General features: G+C 56.3%; 5 protein-coding genes across 5 annotated transcripts; 3 read left to right on the plus strand and 2 right to left on the minus strand.

Moving 5' to 3' along the window:
* Positions 1 to 324: 324 nt before the first annotated feature.
* On the plus strand, positions 325 to 3,444 carry BO66DRAFT_451297 (plasma-membrane proton-e; the record flags this gene model as incomplete). The annotated part of the gene is made up of 4 exons (XM_025651862.1): positions 325 to 703; positions 766 to 989; positions 1,048 to 1,263; positions 1,327 to 3,444. 4 exons carry the CDS (start codon positions 325 to 327, stop codon positions 3,442 to 3,444), a joined length of 2,937 nt encoding a protein of 978 aa, XP_025504212.1.
* Positions 3,445 to 4,624: 1,180 nt separating this feature from the next.
* On the plus strand, positions 4,625 to 6,549 carry BO66DRAFT_451299 (MFS transporter; the record flags this gene model as incomplete). The annotated part of the gene is made up of 2 exons (XM_025651863.1): positions 4,625 to 4,872; positions 4,930 to 6,549. The coding sequence occupies 2 exons, from the start codon at positions 4,625 to 4,627 to the stop codon at positions 6,488 to 6,490; spliced, it is 1,809 nt and encodes a 602-aa protein (XP_025504213.1). The 3' UTR covers positions 6,491 to 6,549.
* A 268-nt stretch (positions 6,550 to 6,817) lies between these two features.
* On the minus strand, positions 6,818 to 9,079 carry BO66DRAFT_374092 (MDR family MFS transporter; the record flags this gene model as incomplete). The annotated part of the gene is made up of 8 exons (XM_025645577.1): positions 8,727 to 9,079; positions 8,523 to 8,651; positions 8,297 to 8,471; positions 8,220 to 8,243; positions 8,095 to 8,166; positions 7,539 to 8,045; positions 7,313 to 7,473; positions 6,818 to 7,225 (listed from the first exon to the last, which is right to left on the minus strand). Exons 1-8 carry the CDS (start codon positions 8,976 to 8,978, stop codon positions 6,818 to 6,820), a joined length of 1,728 nt encoding a protein of 575 aa, XP_025504214.1. The 5' UTR covers positions 8,979 to 9,079.
* A 1,105-nt stretch (positions 9,080 to 10,184) lies between these two features.
* On the minus strand, positions 10,185 to 11,561 carry BO66DRAFT_451303 (Zn(II)2Cys6 transcription factor domain-containing protein; the record flags this gene model as incomplete). Its single annotated transcript, XM_025651864.1, has 1 exon — positions 10,185 to 11,561. The coding sequence occupies one exon, from the start codon at positions 11,559 to 11,561 to the stop codon at positions 10,185 to 10,187; it is 1,377 nt and encodes a 458-aa protein (XP_025504215.1).
* A 2,341-nt stretch (positions 11,562 to 13,902) lies between these two features.
* Positions 13,903 to 15,070, plus strand: BO66DRAFT_374095 (NAD(P)-binding protein; the record flags this gene model as incomplete). The annotated part of the gene is made up of 3 exons (XM_025645578.1): positions 13,903 to 13,957; positions 14,008 to 14,520; positions 14,585 to 15,070. 3 exons carry the CDS (start codon positions 13,903 to 13,905, stop codon positions 14,932 to 14,934), a joined length of 918 nt encoding a protein of 305 aa, XP_025504216.1. The 3' UTR covers positions 14,935 to 15,070.
* Between the last annotated feature and the right edge of the window lie 112 nt (positions 15,071 to 15,182).

Below are 15,182 nucleotides of genomic sequence, written 5' to 3' on the forward strand. Positions count from 1 at the left end.
TGCGCATAGATGGCTTGCTTGATGAAAAGTCGATGATCTAGGGCTTAGCTGACACTGTTCAGAGAGGCGAATTGGGAGTGCAGCCGCTCTACCCGTTCTACCCGTTTGGGCTCTGGTCTATCCAAGGCCAAATCTCACAAGCTACATGACACAATTTGAGGAGTGGCTCAAGATGAAGATTCTTCAGTAGACCAAAGCCGTAGGAATGACTTCATTCGACATGCAGGTAGGATTCGTTTAATGTTATAAAGCGGAATCAAGAGCCGAGTCCCTATGCTCCCAGGCACAAGTCAAGGCTCGACCAGATAGCGCAGACCAGCAACGATGGAAGACCACAGAAGCGAGCTGCCCAACGGTCACCAGCCGTCCACTGATCTATCGGAATACACTGCCCTCAATCGCTTCATCTCCACCACGACCACCGCCAGTCATGCCGCGTCGGCAAGCGACAAGGGCTCTGCCGAGCCCGCTTCGCACCCACCCTGGTGGAAATTCTGGCAGCGGTCCCGCGACAGCACAGACGAGAAGAGTGGCGGGCCCTTCCAGACTCCCTCAGAGTGGCTGGATACGGACATTTCGTCGGGTCTATCTGAAGCCGAGGTCGATGGACGGCGCAAGAAGTGCGGATGGAACGAACTGGCTAGTGAGAGCCCTAACAAGCTGCTTCAGTTCATCGCTTACTTCCGGGGCCCGATTCTGTATGGTAGGTGCTCATCAATCCCTGCTTGTGCCGGAGTTCTGCTTGTGCTAAGGAAACACCGTTAGTGATGGAACTCGCCCTATTCCTCGCGGCTGGCCTACGTGACTGGATCGATTTTGGCGTGATCATTGGGATCCTCATGCTGAACGCGATCGTTGGGTGGTATCAAGAAAAGCAGGCCGCGGATGTGGTCGCCAGCCTGAAGGGTGACCTCGCCATGAAGGCAACGGTGGTGCGAGATGGAGAAGAGAGAGAGATCTTGGCTCGTGAGGTAGTCGTGGGTGACATTGTAAGCATACTCTCCCTACTGATGCATCACCACGAATACATGGCTGACTGGAATATAGCTCATTCTGGAGGAAGGCAATGTCATCCCTGCGGAAGCACGGTTGATCTGTGACTATAGCGAGCCCGATACCTTTGCTGTATACCGAGAAAAGATGGCGCAAGAGGGAGAAGACCCTCTGCATGAGGAGGGAGAAAGCAGCGACGATGAGCACAAGCATACTGAAAAAGCGATCGTTGCCGCAGACCAGTCGGCGATCACCGGCGAATCTCTCGCAGTAAGTCCCCCGAACTATCACCCAAACACTGCATGATGAACGTATCCTCTAACCTTTAATTAGGTCGACAAATTCATGGGCGATATCTGTTACTACACCACCAGCTGCAAGAAAGGCAAAGCGTATGCCATGGTAACCGCCTCGGCGAAAGACTCCTTCGTGGGGAGAACCGCATCGCTGGTCCAAACTGCCAAAGACCAGGGCCACTTCAAAGCCGTGATGGACTCCATCGGGACCACACTGCTGGTGTTGGTGATGTTCTGGATTCTTGTGGCATGGATTGGCGGCTTTTACCGCCACCTCCGTATCGCCACCCCCGAAGATGACGACAACAACCTCCTATACTGGACATTGATTCTGCTGATCGTCGGAGTGCCGGTAGGACTGCCCGTGGTGACCACGACCACACTGGCCGTGGGCGCTGCTTTCCTCGCCCGCAAGAAGGCCGTGGTGCAGAAGCTGACCGCGATCGAGTCGTTGGCCGGCGTGGATGTACTCTGTACGGATAAGACCGGCACTCTGACGGCTAACAAGCTGTCGGTACGCGAGCCCTACGTCGCGGACGGAGTGGATGTGAATTGGATGTTTGCGGTTGCCGCCATTGCATCCTCGCACAATACGCGCAATCTCGATCCAATCGACCGGGTGACCTTGCTTGCGCTGCGCCGGTATCCCAAAGCGCGTGAGATGCTGTCTCGTCCGTGGGTCACGGAGAACTTCACCCCATTCGACCCGGTGTCGAAGCGCATCACCACAACCTGCACGTGTGAGGGGGTGCGGTACATCTGTGCGAAGGGGGCGCCGAAGGCGATCATCAAGCTCGCAGGCTGTCCCAAAGCCGAAGCCGAGCAATACAAGAACAAGGCCCAAGAGTTTGCGCTTCGCGGGTTTCGCTGTTTGGCCGTCGCTGTTAAAGAAGGTGACAAGGAATGGCAGTTCCTGGGACTTTATCCTATGTTTGACCCGCCGCGCGAGGACACCGCGCAGACAATTGCGGAAGCGCAGAACTTGGGGTTATCTGTTAAAATGCTGACTGGAGACTCGACCGCCATCGCGAAAGAGACGTGTAAGATGCTTGCCCTGGGGACCGAGGTATACAACTCCGAACGATTGATTGGGTCGCCCCATCATGATCTGGTGGAGCGGGCCAACGGCTTTGCAGAGGTTTTTCCGGAGCATAAATATCAGGTAGTCGAGTTGTTGCAAAAGCGAGGCCATTTGACTGCGATGACGGGCGATGGAGTAAACGATGCCCCTTCCATGAAGAAATCCGACTGCGGAATTGCTGTTGAAGGCGCCACCGAGGCAGCCCAGGCAGCCGCAGACATTGTCTTTCTGGCACCCGGTCTGAATACGATTGTGGATGCAATCAAAGTGTCGAGGCAAATCTTCCAGCGAATGAAAGCATACGTGCAATATCGGATTGCCCTCTGCTTGCATCTCGAAATCTACCTGGCCACCTCCATGCTCGCGATCGAGGAAACCATCCGGGCGGACTTGATTGTGTTCTTGGCTCTATTTGCAGACCTGGCCACTATTGCAGTGGCATACGATCATGCACACTATGAGCCACGGCCGGTTGAGTGGCAGCTGCCACGCATCTGGGTGATCTCGGTGGTACTCGGTGTGCTGCTGGCAGCCGGCACGTGGATCATGCGAGGCACAATGTTCCTATCGAATGGGGGGATTATCGAGAACTGGGGACACCCACAGGGCATTCTGTTCCTGGAAGTGGCGTTGACCGAGAATTGGCTGATTTTCGTCACGCGAGAGGCCCATACGTGGCCTTCCTGGCAGCTGGTGGGCGCCATTCTAGGAGTGGACATCATCGCCACCCTCTTCTGTGTGTTTGGGTGGCTCACGGGGGGCGCATTCGAGCAGACGAGCCCTTCCGACCCGGCCACTTTCTCTGAGGGCCCGACGAGCATCGTGACGGTGATCGTGGTGTGGGGGTTTTCGATCGGGGTGATCATCGTCATCGCCACCGTTTATTATCTTCTCTCGCGGATTACATGGCTGCAGAACCTCGGACGGGCCTCTCGTTCCAAAGAAGAGATAAAGATGGAGCGATTCCTCGAGCAGCTATTCAAGCTTACGGTGGAACGAGAGAAGGATCCTCAGTCTGAGAATCCGCGGTATGTTCTGAAGACTCGAACGGAGGATATCGATGCGGACGATTAGGGTGGAGTGTAGATGATGCCGTGTTCAAGGGTGTAATTCTGTCCCCAATGATACATGTATTCTATAGCTCAGAAGATAATATTGGCAGTACGGCCAGTAGAAATGCAAGCTGGTTCCATCAGTCGCCGCCCTACTACATATAGGGCACTCCATGACAAATCCTGGTCGAACCATCTCTCCCAACTGGCTTTCATCCACTCAAGGATAATTCAGCCGAAGCTAGGAAGGGCGAGACAGGCCTCTCACGCACGATCCCCACAGGAGAAATGTTAGTTAGTATGGAATGCGCAGGGTGGGGCTTGCTGATAAGCTTGTGTGAATTTGGAATCATCTGATCCGTCAGGGTTTTCTAGGGTTCCCCGTCCTGGTTACCAAGCAGTGCTGCACCGGTTCAATCGGAATCACACTCACAATATTCCCCCCCCCGTCGAATGCTCTATACTCCCAGGACGTCCTTAGAACCCTCCGCAGCACAGAAAATGACCGAGTCATCCCATGAATGCTCTAACCATAGCCATTGCAGGCAATTCACCAGGACAAGCCTTCTCACGCAACGGTAGAATTTTCCCCACGCCACCAGGCTAAACTTCACCGAGTCAAGTGTGTTAGTAGCGCAAACTCTGAGCAAAGTCAACCGGCCATGAGGCTCGTGGACGCAATCCAACGCGGCCATTCATGACTCGGAGAAAACCCGGAGGGGGAAAATTGACCGGAAGGAATGAAGGCGCTAAGGCGCTAAGGCCCAAAATGGAACTCGACACGAGCCAAAGATCAATCTAATCAATCTAGTCAATCAATCAGATAATCTGATAAGGCTCCGCGCCCCCTCTTGCCCTTGCTTGAACCCTCTTGGCACTCGCCTTCCTCCTTGGTTTGGGCCCTTTGGGGGCCAGTAGAGCCACTCCTTCATTAATTGCCAAGCCAGCGTGGTCAGGATGACTGCTGTCGCTGTTGCAGTCGGGTTATCCGGTTCTCTGTTGCACCCTTCTTTCCTTAGTCCATGCCTCGAGTCATGCTCCCAGGTTAAATTCATTCGGCCTAGCAATACTGCAGGGAAATTTGTTTTCCGGTCATCGGACCACCTGTCCGGGACCATGTGGCAACCAAAGTATAAGTAGAGGTTGAGGCCCGTCCCAGCCTGCATTGCTGTTCGTGACATTTGGTCCTGACAACCACCACCATGGCTCTCCGGAACCGCTTCATCAACCCCTTCGCAGCCAAGGGCGCTGTCGAGGCACAGTCTGAGACTGGGGCCCTTGATCTCGAGACAACTGCAGAGTCGAAGCACCCCATTGACCAAGCACAGGAGACCGATCGCTCCTCGCAGGATGATACAATCATCGACGACAAAGCGCAGTCGGGTACCCAGAAGGCGCAGGCGAGCACCCAAGCCTGGACGAGGAACACCCTGATTGCAGCCTACATCCTGTACGTCTCCGATCACTCGCTCTGAAACATCCCCCACTGACCTAAACCCCCTCTTAGGGCTTGGATCGTCAACTTCCTCGAATACTTCAGCTCCGGCCTCCTCGGCTCCCTGTCCCCCTACATCTACAGCGGCTTCGCTCTGCACTCCCTGACAGGTCTGACCTCGGTCATCGCCTCGTTGATCTCCGCGATGGTCAAGTTCCCCTACGCGAAGCTCATGGACATCTGGGGCCGACCGCAGGCCTTCGCCGTCGCGGTGGGCTCGCTGACGCTAGGGCTGGTGATGATGGCGGCATGCAAGAACGTGCAGACCTACTGCGCGGCGCAGGTCTTCTACCAGATCGGGTTCAGCTGCATCGACTTCTCGATGACGATCTTTATCGCCGACACGACCGCCCTAAAGAACCGGGCGTTCTGGATCGCCTACGCCTCGTCACCGTACCTGATCACTCCCTGGATCTACGGGTACGCGGCCGACCGCATCGTCGCCCCCGGAGGCATCGGCTACCGCTGGGGCTTCGGGGTGTTCGCCATCATCATGCCCATCGTCTGCGCCCCGCTGTGGGGCCTGTGGTACTACATCCAGAAGAAGGCCGAGCGGATGGGGCTGACGGAGAAACGCGAGCGCAGCGGGCGCACGCTGGCGCAGTCGATCGTCCACTACGCCATCGAGTTCGACGTGGTGGGGCTGCTCATCATCGCGACGGGCTTCTCGCTCTTCCTGCTGGCCTTCAACCTGTACTCGTACCAGGCCCACGAGTGGCACTCGCCACTAATCATCTGCTTCATCATCATCGGCGCCCTGCTGATCCTGGCCTTCGTGGTGTGGGAGCGCTTCTGGGCCCCCGTGCAGTTCATGCCCTGGGCGCTGATCCAGGACCGCACCGTCGTCTTCACCTTCTCCATGGTCGTCTCCCTCTACCTGGCCTGGTACATCTGGGACAGCTACTTCTACAGCCTGCTGCAGGTCGTCTTCAACCAGACCGTCACCCAGGCCACCTACATCTCGAACATCTACACGATCGGCTCGTGCTTCTGGTGCCTGGTCTTCGGCGCCATCCTGCGCTACCAGGGCCGCCTGAAGTACTGGGCCATCTGCTTCGGCGTGCCGCTGACCATTCTGGGTGTGGGCCTGATGATCAAGTTCCGCCAGCCCGACGTGAACATTGGATATATCGTCATGTGCCAGATCTTCGTGGCCTTTGGGGGTGGCACCCTGGTCATCTGCGAGCAGATGACGGTCATGGCCGTGTCGGCGCAGCGCAACATCCCAGCCATCCTGGCGATCGAGGGCGTCGTCGCCAGCATCGGCAGCGCCCTGGGCGGGACGGTGGCTGTCGCCATGTGGACGGGCATTTTCCCCGTGAAGCTGCGGTCGCTGCTGCCCGCGTCCGCGCAGGCCGACTGGGCGACGATCTACGGCTCGCTGGACGTGCAGCAGTCCTACGCCCGAGGCACCGCCACCCGCGACGCCATCGACTCGGCCTACGGCGAGACCCAGCGGCTGATGCTGATCACGGCGACGTGTCTGTATCTGATCACCTGGTCGTCGTGCTTCTTCTGGAAGAACATCGATGTCAAGAAGATGAAGCAGCAGGTGCACGGGGTGCATTTCTAGGCTTCTCAGTCGGGTCCTTGATCGAGTTCTATGAATTGATATTCTTTCTGAGAGGGGAGGCGGAAAACCAATTGCGCTCTGCACGGGCGAACAAAAAGCATGGGGAATGATATCCAGAATGAAAGTGTGGGCTCGCTATTTTGTTTGACAATTACGCTTGTCTCTGTTCTGGTGCCATCAAGATAGTATAATATGTAATCGACAAGAATCGAAAGGAAATGAAAAGAGATGTTCTTTCGAAGACAAACAAAAATTTGCCAAACCAGGGGGATTTGACAAAACAACGACCCCAGCACCAGCTGTCCACAGCCATCGTATCAGCTAGCCCTACTTTCCTTCCTCCTCCCCCTCACCAATCGTCTTCTTCTTCCTCACATCCACCCACCCCATCCCAAACGCCGCCACAAACCCCGTCAAACAGCACGCCATCAGCAGGTAAAACACCTTATCCAGACTATTCGCAAACGCCAACAACACCCCCTCCAGCTCCGCGCTGCTGCCACTACCCTCCGGCACCAACGCCCGGACGGAGCTTGCGCTCGCCCCAGCGGCCAGGGCCGCGTCCACCGAGACCTGGGGCGCATGCAGCCGGATCTCCTTGACGAGCTGCTGCCGGAAGATCACCTCTGCCACGACGACGAACACGGCGCCGGCGAAGTTCTGGCAGAAGATCATGAAGGCGATGCCGATGGAGATCAGGTGGACGGAGAGGTGGTTCTGGATGGCGATGATGCCCTGCACTTTGTTAGCTTGGTGTCTGGATGGCAGCGAAAGAGGTGTTGTGTGCTGTAGCAGGGTGTGAATTATACAAGGGTAGCGTACCATCTGCATCCCAATCCCGCGCCCACTGCCCAGCACGATCTGATACCCAATCCACTTGCCTGTTGGGGTCGAAGGGGCAAACATTGTGACAAGACCGTTGCCGACGGCGCTGATGGCGCTGCCGGCCGCAGCGAAGGGAAGGTAGTACCCCAGCTTCTGCACTGCATGCCGTCAGACGCTTTTCAACCTACCCAGCTGCAAGATTTGGAGTAGGTTATGGACGTACCGAAAGCCCCTGAAAGAATGACCATGAGCAACTGACTCAAGATGCCCGGCAGGGTGTTCACCCCGCTCATGGCGGGCCCGTACTCACGCACTCCCTGGAAGTAGATGGGCAGGTACTGCGCCGCCACCAGGATGGACGCCACCAGCATCCCGCCGTTGATCGCGCTGGAGTAGACGATGCGCGCGCTGACCATGGAGGTCGGGATCATCGCCCGCTCGCCCATGCGCTTCTCCCACTGCGCAAACACGATGGCCGTCGCCCCGGCGCCGCAGAACAGTCCGATCACCACCGAGCTGTCCCAGCTGTAGTCGTTTCCGCCGTACTGGAGGGCCAGCAGCACCATGATGGCGGCCGGGGCGAAGAGGGCGAACCCGAGGAGGTCGAGATCTGGGAGGGTGCGGCGGACCAGAGCCAGCGAGAAGGGGGCTTTGGTGGTGAGTTCGGGGACGTGCATGAAGAGGAGGAGGACGGCAGTCACGGCGCCGACGGGGAGGTTGATGTAGAAGCCTGGTCATGGTCAGAACGGTTGCACCGGGGGATGTCGAAAGGTACATACACCATCGCCAGGTTGTGTACTGGGTGAGCGCTCCGCCGATCAAGGGGCCGCAGATGATGCCGACCTGCGAGACTGGAATTGTTGAGCTGATTGTCCTCTACCCGATCCAGAGAGAGGTGACTTACTGCCAAGGTAGATTCCGGTGTAGACTGAGGTATTGTTAGCGATAATTCTCACTCCAAATGCCGACTAACTAACTCACTTGGCCGTTTCTCCAGCGGCACCGAGCCAGCAATGATGGTCATTCCCCCGTTCAACAGCCCCGAACTCCCCATTCCAGCGATCGCTCGCCCTCCGATCAGCATGGACGAGGAGTTGGCCAGTCCGCAGATGAGGGAGCCCAGCTCGAAAACCCCGAAGAAGAACAAATACGACCACTGGAGGACCGTCAGCTTCTACCCCATGACTCCTCTTGACAATCTCCCGACCTTAGTATTGTAGAAGGTGTACACCTTGCCCGACAGCGGCTGCAACGCGGCACTCGCCAACTGGTAGGCCGCCGTGTACCAGCCCACATCGTCCAGCGAATGAAACTGACTCGTGATGTTGGGAATGGCCTGGAAGCATGCGTCGATGTGCAACGATCAGTATGTGTTCTGAGGTGTAGATGCAATCTGGCGACGGCAACCTACCACCCCGATAATCGACCCATCAAGCAGCATCAGAAACGCCGCGAGAGTGACACTGGCCAGGACAGCGAAGAGTCTGAGGCCCGTGATGTACTCGTGGCTTTCATCGGCCGTCGTTGCGCTCCCCAGCGCCCTCTGACTGTCACCAGCGCCAGCCAAACCGTCCTCTTTCTCATCCGGCAGCGGGTGATGCAGCTCCGACTCCGACTCCGTGGGAGCTGGTCTGGTCCATGGCGAGGATTGAACGTTGTCCATTTCGCACGTTCTGGTTAGAGTTATCAGGTGGTGAGTTAAGATGCGCGAATGCGAGTGAATGTAGGATATAGTAAGAATGAAAGGGTTATGGTATAAAGGAGAACTGGAATCAGGGTCCAAGGGATAGAGACGCAGAAAAGCATTGGGCAGAAACCCCTAGCCCCTAACAGGCATCCAAACCTCACAGCAGACCCTGGACTTGTAGGACCCCTCAATCAGCTCGGTGGGCAACAGCCACCTCCCAGAAGGCATTTGGCGGCCTGCAGCCCCGGCGCGCGGTGGAAATTGCCGAAGATCGACAGTCCCGCCAGTACCTCCGCCGCTAAGTCCGGGGTCGCACAGCCCTAATCCACACTATCGATCGGGACTGCAACCACGGAATGGCTGCACGCTTTATCTGCTTCTGGTGCGGTGACGAGGAGGTGCATGTAGATTCCTGCAAACTCTTGCAGGCTCCTGTAGACTACTGCGCTACCGCACACTACTGCACCCGGGATGGACTGATGGTCTCCATTGGGCCTTTCGCGATGCGCGTCACATTTACCCGAAAGGGAAATCCTCAGAAAAAGCAAGCATGGCAGCTAATGAGTGGGGTCCCGACGAATGGGCGAAATCACCGAATCGAGTCCGTGCGGTGACCAGTGGCCAGGGGTGCTGAAGATTACCACGGTCTAGAGCAGATGGTAGAACCCGATCGCTTGGAGTAGACCCTAAGTCGAGCATAACAAGGTGAAATTTAATAGCTGATTAGTGAAAGCCACAAGAGTGACCTATTCAAAAGGAAAGTTACTCGCCTCGGAAAAGAGTCCCAGAGACACAGACCCCTCCAGCCACTCCTTCGACAAGACTTTGGTCTGGCAGAACTCGATGCTTGGGTTACAACATGTAGTGTTTGCTGGTAGCCAAGAATTATCCTGCGACCGACTCAGAGACCCTGCTCCAATGGACTCAATACAATGCCCTATGCGTTACTGCACGCATAAACAGAGGTACATAGACTATAATGAAATACCCATGTAGATATCCGCTCCTCCAGGGTCGTGTCCCGAAGACCTGCAGTCAAATCGGAAAGGCACATTCCTACCACTAGGATTCCGACCAACCTATTTTGAAGTAATGCTATGTACACCCTCGCTCCTTGAACTCCTATAGCTCCCATATAATCAGAACACTAGATGTCACAACAACCGGGCTCTGTATCCCGAGTCAATCCAGACACCTTACCCGCCTCATCTTCCCCCTCAACGCCTCTATCACCCCCAGTCCGCCTCTCTCCCGCCCACCCCCGGCATTCCCAGCATCCAACTCCACCTGCATCAACGTCGAGAACAGCAACTGCCCACTGGGTCCACTGAACAGCCCCTCCGGCTTGTGTTCCGTGTCATCCCACCCCGTCCGCAGTGACGAGAGACAGAACTCCTCCGGCAGGCCGAGTAGCATCTCGATCGGCCGCAGCTGACTCCCTGTCAGACAGTACAGTAGGTGACTCAGCATGCCCAAGCCGGGGGGGACAGCGATACCACCGAGAAACAGCTTGGGGGCCGCTTGCGTCGCCAGCGTGAGGGCTGTGGGGTTCAGCCGGGCCTGCTCGATGAAGTGGCCGAAGATGGCATCGTAGATGGAGATCGTAAGCAGGTGGCAGCTGAGGATGGTGAGGAGGTCGGCGATGCTGAGGCGCGGGTGGGTGAATGCTAGGGCGGTGGCGGTGTTGCTGCTGGCAGGGGTCTTGGTAGCTAGGTGGCGGCTGTTCGTGATTTCTGACGAGGGAGAGGCTTGGATTGACCGGAGAAATTGAGCAAAGTCCGCAGTCGTGTGTGCAATTTTGGCGAGTGGGTTGGTGGTGGTGATCTGGAGATCCGGTGGGCTAGGGTGAGTGGAGGACTCGCAGCCGCCGGCTTCGTGGAGGCAGGTCAGCCACATGGCTTTGGTCATGTCCCATGGCATCGACCGCAGGGTGAAGAGTTGTTTGGAGAGTTCTCGCTGGAGCACAGAGAGGTGCAGACCGTGGTCGAAGGTCGGAGGGGGCAGCTGGTCGCCAAACAGCGGCAGCAAGCCCGGGTTGATGGGCTCGAGCTGCAGGAGCGGGAGATTCTCGGTCGGGCTGGTCTCTATCATCGGATCATTGAGTAAGGCTGCTGGTGAGGGTCCATCCGGCGGTGTTGATGGAGAGGACATGGTCTGGATGGTCGCACTGCCATCGATGGGGAACCCAGCGTCGATGGAGTTCCACGGAGCATGGCTCATCTCGTAGTCGGCGTCTAGCAGTTCGAGGTTGAACCACTCGTCCACGCTGGTCAGAGCGTTGAGATCCACCGTGGGAAGGGATGGACTCGGATTGCGCGGGCTGTGCATATCATCATTGTTACATTTCGATCGAGTCGAGCCAGTGGTCTGTCGCGAAGCGGTGGTCGAGTTTCTGGGTCGACCCGGCCGCTTGGATGAACTGGTTACACATTCCATCTGAGATCGAATGCATCGAATGCACGAGTCGGCGGGGTGGCCGGGGGCACGAACGCAACGCAGCTTCTGCGTCCTGCAGCGATCACAGGCGGCTCGTTTGGGGGGGTTGTTGGAGTCCGACATTGGGAAGGGTGCATACAGTATCGATCAGTCAACCTTAAGTGCAGTGTCACGGTCTATCGTCAATGTTCAATGTACCATCGCTGCTGATTCTTATACCTCGACTACAATACCAGCAGCCCTACAGGCTCAGACTATGGGACAATCTGTTCTGACTTTGCTTTTCTTTCCTCCAGCACCACATTGCATGCGGAGTTCTGATCGACGCTGTCCTCTGCAGGCGACGAGATTGATAACCACTCAGTCAAGGGCTCTCGATACTCCGATGGGGTAACTACAGCCGACATAAGCCAGTATGAACTCCTATCGCGGTTGCTATAATCCCTCCTGGTGTGAGGGGGGGTTCATTACAACCAAAGTACGTGGACATACCAGCAAACAGGCAAGTATCCCGGCCAGCCCGTGAACAGATGAGGGAACCCTATCTTCGCGGTACTCATATCTTTGCCACTACGTCTCCGACTTTGCAGCAGCACAAGGACTCATGACGAAAGTGAATGCTTCCCCGAGTCAGCACTAAAGCGGGGGATCCAGCCACCAAACTGAAATCGATGTTGCAGAGGGGGCAGACGAACCCTTGGCTTTAGTGGCTTGGGACTAGAGGCATGATCCAGCCCCAGAATGGAGGACAATGCATACAAGGCGTCGAGAGATCCTCTGATAACCCTCTTTGAGTTCGCCCATGGATTGCAGTGGGCCTTCTTCTTCGCTGTTTCAAAGACACGGGGCGTTGGCTAGAATCACTATCGTCTGAAGAAAGCGATCATTCGAATTTAGTGTGCGGATCAGCCGGCCGCACGGTCGCTCCCGCTCCAGCTTCTTCTAATGATGTGATAGTCTGGATACCCTCTGTACACAGAGATTGGATCATTGCTAACTCAATTAAGGGATTCCTCGTACATCGGGCCCATTACTACTCCGGAATCGGCAGCGATACGAGAATAGGGGCACTTCAGGCGACCCGGCGATCAGAATTAGCTCCCGCCTCGGCGTCGATCGGCTGGCTCCCTCTCTGTCTCCGAGGGAATACAATACCACCTTGTACTGTACTCTGCAAGATACAATTCTCACGATGAATTGGAACCTGTTCCAAGCAACTGAGATGTCAGAGCTGGTGCGGAGAGAATGACAGCACAATAGTGCCCTCTCATGCAACTTCCAACTTCTGAAGGATTCCTCGTTGTAGACCAGAAGGAAGGGGAGGTGGTGATCGACGACTAGAGGGAAGACTGCATGACCTCATGGCGATCAATGGGCCGTCGCAAGCTTAATTCCAATCCTGCAATGACTCTGTAATGCACTGACAACTGTGAGGCTAAAGCTGTCCAAGCCGTCCTAAGAAGTCCTATTCGGTGCTTCAGCCAACTGAGGGCTTACACGCTCGTGTCGGTGCAAGCCACCTACCATGGCATAGCTGGACCCTGTTTAACTCTGCTAGCCTCGTATGGATTGGGTGGTAGACATGCTGGCACAGCGAGTCAATGGCTTTGTTGGGGTTGATACAATGTTGATTGCCGTGGATCCTGACGACAAGGCTGTTCTATCGCAGGTTGACCCTGGTTATTGACTGCGAGATCGATCTGGAGATTAGTTCGGTGCCAATGCCTCCTAGCTTAGATTTCGAATCCTATTCCATGCACCGTAGAGGCAATAAGGTGTCTCGTCTTCAGCTGCCTCTCATAAAACTGCTTCCAGAGCATGCGTACCCTCAGCAAAAAGCGGGGTAGCTACTAGGCAACCATGAACCCATCGGTTTACTTCAGAAAGATGAAGATAATGAAAGGACAAAGATACAATACCCCTCTTGAATTGCTTTCCCTGCGAGCCACGTGTGACGTTGGGGCTATACAGGCCGACTTAGCTTCCCACCCACTAACTACCACCTACAAGCCTATGATCTACTTGATAGTAAATCTGCAGCATACCATGACATCAACAGACTTGGTGCACCAATGAACAACGATTCTACAGCAGCCAAAACCATCCGAGTCACCATTGAAAACCGCCGAATGTCTGTAGAGACGCTCAACCATCCGACCGACGGGCGGGGTAACTCCGACCGCTAAGCCCGACAACACCAGCCCTAATCCGCAACAGCCTAGCATTGCAATCAACTTTCCCCTCACTAAACACCGATTAGCGCCCATTAATGCAGCTTGGCTGGGGGGTCACATCACAGCTCGGGCGCGCGGCGGAGCAAATCTGAGAATGAACTCCGCAAGCAAGCTTCAGATGGCCAGGTATAAAGCCTGGGATCGTCCAGCATGAAGCACTATCATTCTCATTCTCATCAACACTTCCCCATTCACCTCCCATTGCATTGCTCCATCGTCCACTCAACAAGATGAACCCCGTCAACACCAAGCCCTACCAGCTCCCCGCCGATGCAACCTGGTTCAGTATGCCTCCCCACCCCCAAAATCCAAACACCACCCACTGACACGCACAGTAACCGGCTGCTCCAGCGGTATCGGCCGCGCGCTGGCCACGCACGTCGCCGCTCAACGCGGCCACCGCCTCATCGCGACCGCCCGCAACCCTGCCAGCCTCTCCTACCTGCCCGACGACAACCCCTCGATCCTCAAGCTCGCACTGGACGTGACCTCCCCCGAGGCGGTGGACGCCGCCTTCGAGGCCGCGGCAGCCCACTTCGGGGACAGCTACTACGTCGATGTGCTGGTCAACAATGCAGGCTACCCGCTGTCCGGAGACAGCGAGGCCGTGACCGAGGCGGAGATGCACGACGAGTTCGAGACCAACTTCTTCGGGACGGTGCGCGTCGCCCTCAAGGCTGTGGCGGTGATGCGGCAGTCGCCCACGCGCCGCGGTGGGCTCATCTTCAACGTCTCCTCCGTGGCGGGCGTGTGCGCCTTCCCGGGCCATGCCTTCTACCACGCCAGCAAGTTCGCAGTCGAGGGGTGGACTGAGTCGGTGGCACGGGAGGTGCACCCTGATTGGAACAGTATGTGTCTCTTACCCGGGCCTCTGGAATGATAAGGGAGAGTGGGGGTGCTGACTGTAGGAAGTCAACTTCTGCATCGTCGAGCCCGGCGCCGTCAAGACCAACTTCGAGACCACCAGCAAGAAGCACATCACGCCGCACGAGGCCTACGCCGCGCCCGATCTGCCGGCCAGACAGCTCGAGGTGTTTGTGAAGAAGGGGCTGGAGGCGGGCGTCGGGGTGCAGCCTGAGCAGGTGGCGCAGGTGTTGTATCAGGTGGCGGCCCGCGGCGAGAAGGTGCCGCTGTGGTTGCCGCTGAGCGGGACGGCCATCATGCTCATCACGGCCAAGCTGAACGGCAGACTGCAGGAGCTGGAGAGTAACAAGGAGTTGAGTGCGATCGACAAGGACCAGGCCCAGTTCAAGCTTAACTAGAGGGTCTGGTTTGCCTGGAGTCCTCGGGACCTATGTTGACACTCACTTATTTGGAGTGATGAAGCGATGTAGAAGACTGGATACAAATCAATAGTTCTTTATCTCAATACGCATTTTGACAGTGTTTCGCCGCTCGAATGAAAGGAATTTCAAGACATCCAATTAGTTTACGGTGTGCTTGAAGGATACTAGAATTATCGACTTAGCTTAGGCGGAGAGCCTAGCTTCTACATAGAATAGAGTACTAC

The sequence above is a fragment of the Aspergillus aculeatinus genome, assembly GCF_003184765.1.
Source record: "Aspergillus aculeatinus CBS 121060 unplaced genomic scaffold BO66scaffold_23, whole genome shotgun sequence".
Lineage (NCBI taxonomy): Eukaryota > Fungi > Ascomycota > Eurotiomycetes > Eurotiales > Aspergillaceae > Aspergillus > Aspergillus aculeatinus.